Source organism: Hoplias malabaricus, chromosome 6, assembly GCF_029633855.1.
Source record: "Hoplias malabaricus isolate fHopMal1 chromosome 6, fHopMal1.hap1, whole genome shotgun sequence".
In the NCBI taxonomy this organism is placed as follows: Eukaryota; Metazoa; Chordata; class Actinopteri; order Characiformes; family Erythrinidae; genus Hoplias; species Hoplias malabaricus.
The window spans coordinates 18847826-18854576 of record NC_089805.1 but is presented as its reverse complement, the minus strand read 5'-3'; the positions used below and the strand labels follow the sequence as shown (position 1 = coordinate 18854576).

Here is a 6751-nt window from a genome sequence, read left to right as displayed (position 1 = left end):
TTTTATCACAGCTATTCAGCGCGTAAATGCGTTATATTCTACAAAAGCGGAATCCAAAAGCCGAATACACACGCTTCCTGCACTGAGTCGTGAACAATGTTGAGGGCACTGAGTTGTCACTCAAAAACTCATTAGCCAATGGGAAGGCACCACTGAGAAGTCCCGCCCACGCGAGAGCTTTGTGCCAAAACTGCTCGCAAAACTCAGAGAGCACGCGCACAAAACTCAGAGAGCACGCGCAGAACTCAGAGCTCACGCACTAAAACCATGGAGCACAAAGGTCAGAGCTGGATATTTTGTTTGAAAATTATAAGTTTTATGTTTGAGATGAATTTTTTGTGCGATTCTTTTTGGCACAAATCTGATTCCATATGAAAGTCAAAGTTAACTTCTGAGTCCCAAATTTAGTTGACTCTCGAATCACTGGGGTGCGAATCTGATTAAATCTTGAAACACGTCAATTCTTGAATCCATAAAGTTAATGCCGGCTTTACACCATACAACTTTTCAAGCGATTTCACTGTCGCAGACAAATATCCAGTGTCAGAATATAACACACTCTTGCTAGAGTTGCAGTGCACTCCTGTCATCTCGATCGTTTGGTGTGAGTTGTTCAGGAGAGATGTCTTAGTCTTTTTTTTTTTCAGGTTTTGACGTTCTGACAAAAGCATTCATCCATTATCTGTAACCGCTTATCCAGTTCAGGGTCACAGTGGGTCCAGAGCCTACCTGGGCACAAGACAGGAACACACCCTGGAGGGGGCACCAGTCCTTCACAGGGCAACACACATACTCACACCTACGGACACTTTTGAGTCGCCCATCTACCACTACCTGCTGCGCCACCGTGCCTTCCCCTGCCAAAATCAGCCATGTTTAATATTATTTTTGTTTTTCGTATATGCTCATTCAAATTGTGACCCCAGAAGATTAACAAGACCTTTGCAAAATCACAGTCTGGGACTTAAAACTAATTATCTTTAAATTTAAGAGGGTATCAGATTTTAGTCTTATACAAGTCTTTGCAATGTCTTCTAGTGTATGTTTCATGCGTCTGTGGTGTGACTATGATTAGAGTCTGAAGTCTTTTGAAGATATTTGTTCAGTCTTGTTATTAGCTTCAGCCTTTGCATTGTACAAATGTGACCCCCTACTTAACAAGTACTCCCATAAAAAGTATTTTTTCAGTTTCAACATGGCTTCAAATGTGGTGGTTATTTTCAAGACAGCAAAAACCTAAAGGACAAGGTTGTTGTGTTATATGCAGTAAATTTGATGTATAATGTGACAAGCAAAGATGCCAAAAGGCCTGGTGTTTCTTTATTAAAATGCTAAAAATTATAAGTCATATGTAATCCTGCAAAGTCACACACATCATCTAAGAAAGAAGTGTTTTATATTATTGCATGAATTGGTTTTCTTTATTCATTCTGATGTTGAATTTTAAAAAATTATTAATTAATTAGCTACAGACACATCTACCAGGTAGTGGGGTCGAGCTGTAAGACTGTTATGAACAAATAAGAGTTGTGTTATGGACTAATTCAACGTAAGTTGTGAGTAACTTAAGTCAAGACAGTCAATTGATGATGCAGAGTTGAGCAATAACAAAGCCGATTCGTCATATGTTAGATATGGATGAATGTGTCAAGTTCAGAGTTATGTCAAGAAACTTGTCAGTAACTTGAATCTGAGTCACTGACTCAAGCCTTAATACATACAAATAAATTGTTTTTGTGTTGTTGTTGTTTTTTTTTTTGTTTTTTTGTTTTTTTGTATGTGTTTCGACAGGTTGATTTTGCTTTAGTCTGTTCTGAAGACTTCCAGCCATACAGATGCCATCCTCACAGTAAGTTTTTTATTTACACATAACACATGAAAGTACACACATATTGGATATGTGGCTACAATTTAGCATAATACTTTAACCCATAGTCCTTATCCATTGGACTGCAAATCTCTTTTGGACCGTATTTGTTCAATTCAAATTTAATGTTGAAGCACAATTGCAATGTTGGAACTATTCACCCCATTACAAGGCTGAGTCCATTCATTATATTATTGTTATAATTTTCATCAAAACTAAAACCAAGAAATATGGGAGTGGTACTGACTGTTTTTTGCCATTCGTTCATGTTAATTCTCATGTTTATAAAAAAAAAAATATGGACAAATACAGCTTCACCTTTTCCACCACCTTCTGACAAATATCAAGATAAGTGTTAAAGACAACTTAAATGAAACAGTTCAAATGTGTCTCTTTCCTTTCACAATAATGGCATGCTTGTGAGACCTTTTCCACCTTCTAAGACATTTACATATCATAGAATATATTAGGAATATAAAAATAAATGTTGCTCCAGTTGCATAATGTGTTTAAACACTGAAAAAGAAACTCATCCATTCTTGGTAAGATCATTAGAGAAAATTATTCAGAAAGTCAAAATCCACACCTAACCTTAAACAAACCTTTCACTCTGCATGACCCAAAAGCCTTAATTTAACCAAAATGTTTTTTGGAGATATTTACTAGCAATCTTCACATCAACTCATTTTAATAATCAGAGGAAAGCCAGCAAGCAAAAACGTAACAAGCATGTTCATTTCTCCTGTTCTCACTATGACGCCCACAGTCATGCAGACTGACAAGACATTGCACAAAATGTAAGTTATAGAGATCAAATCTCAATGCTGTGATCATCCTTATGTTTACAAATTATTACAAATACCCATATTTTCTAAGCAAATTCTGAATATGATTGCGTTTGTTGGAACTTTAAAAAAGATTTTGCTATGATTCACATCCACACCATGCTATGTGTAATATTAAGAGGCACCAAAGGAAACTTGTTATTTTATGGTTTGTGATATGAAATGCTCAGTGTTTACATAGTCCTCATTTGGTTATATATTTGTTATTATTACCAATTCCTTGTTTTATTTGTCACTGCCAGTTCTATCTACCAACTAGGTCTCCACATATCACATGATGCCACCAATCTGGGAGTGTGAGGGTTAGTATATTTTTGTTGTAAGAGAAAACATCATCTTATCTTTCAGTGGAAGTCTATGTAAAGTGTAAAGTTTTTTATTCCAAGACATTATGGAGAATTTCTATTGGTCCATTAATTATGAGATTTGATTTGACAATATGAAAGACAGCTGCTGTGCTCAAATGATGTAGTAAACTAAAATCTACAAAAATTAATAGACATGTTTTTCTTTGGACAGCAATTATATGCTTCCTCTGAAACCTGTGAAGCAAGCCACTGCTTCTTTTGAACTGCTACAGATGCTATATCAATGCACAGCTCAACACACTGGGAGGAGAGCACTAACTGCCTAGTTTTGTTGTTAGTGCACAGACACCTATGTTGGCTAGTGTCTTGCTAGGTGATGGGGGGGGATGAGGATCAACTGTACTCTCTTTAACTTCCATCAAGGCCTTGCATGACTATGGCATTAACACTTGGCATCCCTATAGCAGGACCAATACCTAGAAGCTGCACCACTTAGAAACCTCCTGTGATAATTGTGAAGATTGTTTGTCATGTCATCCTGCTCAATAGCACGGTGAGGCAAAATGAAATACGTAGACAAACTTGGGAAAAGTGCTGATGGAACAAGAAATGGAATCATCACTCAAAAAGACAATACATTCTTTTATGTCCATAATAGTGCATAATTCTTATAAATAGCAGTTCAGTATGGATATTGAACAGGGCAGCACTCTTTCCAGTTGGGCAGTATTGTGCTTGGTTATATAAAGAAGAAAAATAGATTTGTTTGTGAGTGTGTGTGTGTGTGTGTAAAAGAGAGAGAGAGAGAGAGAGACAAGAGTGCCTTTTTGTGTGCGTTTGTGTGTGTAGATGCTGGAGGTAAAATACATAGGAGACACTTCACACAACATTATTGCCAAATGGCGAATTGATAATAGGTTTTTTCCAGAATATACTTTTATACATACATACTGACATACGTTCATACATTCATACACATACATACATACTTATTGTACGTACATACAAATTACATACCATTTTATTGGCTTTTAGTTTTATTACAAAAATTAATGTATTTCTTATTACTATATGGATTACTGGTAGTTCAGTCACTTAAATATTCAAAATGCATGCACTTTCTTTTGGTTGTCTTGGTATCTTTGTATTGCACTCGTTATTTTCTGGGTTTTTTTTTTTTTTTTTGTCTTTTTTTTTTCTTTTTTGTATTTTTTAAGTGTCCTCAGCGTCTTTATCTGTCTCACTCTCTCACTGGCCATAAAACACCATTCTTCTCTGGAAACTTGTCACGAATTATCTCCACTTCATTGGAGCCTGTTCTAATATTATATCTTCCAGCACTCTTTAATAATGTATAAGTCAGTGCCTCTCTCGATGCCAAAAGTCCTTTGCAAGGTTTGTGGGGACAAAAAAGAAAATGAATACACCTCGGGACAGGGGTTGGGTATATGTTAGCTTAATTAGTTGATTATTTTGGTAAAGACAGTTTCCTTTCCATGATTCTAGCTGTCAATTGGTTGCAACGACAACAACAGTCCCATCCTCCACCACCTCTTCTTCCTTGTCCTCCAGTGATTGGACTATGCAGGATGTGACCTCAAAGGCCATGTGCTCAGCCATTGGCTCTGCTGGTGCCTGTGCTGGACTCACGCCGCCAGGTGGGGTGGGGTCCTCTCTTGGAGGTGGGGGAGTCAGGACAGGGGTTACGGATGCTGGCTCTGGTTCAAGTGTTAATGTGATGTCATCGTCCTTTAAGAGAAAGATGAAAGCAAATATTATCCAAGCGACAAGTGGATCAAATACCTAAGTTGTTGGAGATGATGGTATAAGAATATGATACTTTTGCCTACCAAATGACAGACTACAGTTTTGTTATGCAAGAAAACTATTATACCATTATGTGTCCTTTGGCAAGACTCCTAACATGGCATTACCCATCTTTGTAACGATTAAAATTGCAGGTTTTTCTGGATACAATTGTCTCCCAGAATGCATAAATATATGCCACGGTAAGAAATTAGAGCACGGACCCAAATATGATTGCCTTACCATGCTGCACTCAACAACATTATTATTATGACAAATGGTCCAGACCTGTTTGTCTCTCCCAAGATGGGGGGATAATTTGCCCTATTTCACGTATGAACAAGCAAAGCAGGAGGGGCCATGACATCTCACTGTGTGACCAGAGGGGGTAATCAATACTGAAGGAATTTTATTGGTGAGCAATCAACAGCCATCACAGACAAAGGGATCTATTCTAAACATGAAGGTGACAGAACTCAAAATATATTGAGTTCCTCATAGTCAGAGCTGGCCTTTACCCAGTGAAGTTACCTGAGTTACCAGAATAACAGCATGTAACTCATTCATTAATTCACATTTAGCAAAACATGTTACAAAAGGCACTATTTAGTGCTATTTAGTAGAGAAAGCCATGGCCTGGTGGTTAGGAAACTGGGCTTGTAACCGAAAGTTTGCCAGTTCGATCCCCATAGCTGACAGGTCATGACTTGAGTGTCCTTGAGCAAGGCACCAAACCCCCAACTGCTCCCCGTGTGTCATGGTTAGGGCTGCCCACCACTCTGGGCATGTGCTCACTGTCCCCTAGTGTTTATTAGTGTGTGTTTCACTGCACGAATTGGGTTAAATTCAGGGAACAAATTCCTCTGTGTGCAAGCACTGTGGCCAATAAAGTGATTCTAATTCACATCTGTGACATGTTATGTCTTTTTTACTTTTTATATTCATTCATTGTTTCATTTGAAGTCATTAAAAAAATATTGCAAACACACCTTGGCTTCCTCCTCCTCTTGTTGCTCAAGGATGCATTCATTTTCTGTAACAAACTCCTCCCCATATGATTCCGGCATTCCCATTTCTGCCAAGGTTACACCCATATGACCCATCATCTCCACCTGATGGGACTCCACCTGAGCTGCCGCCCACAAATCAGCCAATCGTGGGTGTGTGGGTGGGCCCAGGCTGTGAATGGTGCTGTTAGGTGTGGCTTGCAAGGAGTGGGAGGCGCTGTGTAGACGATGTTCCAGCGACTTGAAGAAATATAGTTGAAAGAGAAAAAATGCTTATTATTTTTCACTTAGTCAAAAATTTTTACGGAAGCCCTGAAGGGCCCGATGGAATTAAAAGAATGGTGAAAATCTTAGTTCCACATTATTTATTTTTTCTGCAGATGAAAAAACTTCAAGCTTCTCTTGTACAATTTTAGTTATCAAAAGCATAAAAAAATTCTTCCTCATTTTTTTTCTACTAATGAGGTACACCAAAATGGTAATAAAATTTTTAAATTGCTAACATTTATAAGGAGCTAGGTGCTAAGAACTGGCATGTTTGACCAGTTATGACCACAACAGACTGCCATTGCAGAGTAAGAGTATAGCCACAGATAAGATACATTGATCACCTTTTCTTTATTATTTATGACTTCTAAATTTGTAAATGAATTCAACTGAACTAGTTGTCCCTGTTACGATCAAAGTTGGAACACTGCAAATTTTTTATCACTTAGCTCCTCAGAAAAAAATCAAAACAAAACACCACTACCTGTTGGTCAAAACTCATATAGCACTCTAATGTAACCTCACTATTAGAAAAATTGAGGAAGAAAAAAAATTATGTTTTTGATTTTATTTGTACAAGTGATGCTAGAAATAGTTTTTCAACTATTAAGCTGTGTATAACAGGCAGAATATATAAATAATTGAAACTTT

The 6751-nt window shown here is 37.5% G+C and overlaps 1 protein-coding gene across 9 annotated transcripts in view; it reads right to left on the bottom strand.

The window, feature by feature from the left end:
• Window positions 1–1905: 1905 nt before the first annotated feature.
• fam131ba (family with sequence similarity 131 member Ba) overlaps window positions 1906–6751 on the bottom strand; it is a 70310-nt gene continuing 65464 nt past the window's right edge. For all 9 annotated transcript variants that reach the window (XM_066674854.1, XM_066674856.1, XM_066674855.1 and 6 more), the window contains 2 exons: window positions 5816–6073; window positions 1906–4769 (listed from right to left, as the gene is read on the bottom strand). In XM_066674854.1, the coding sequence (XP_066530951.1) occupies window positions 4530–4769; window positions 5816–6073 (498 nt within the window). In that variant the 3' untranslated portion in view covers window positions 1906–4529. The remainder of the gene's footprint in view (window positions 4770–5815; window positions 6074–6751) is intronic.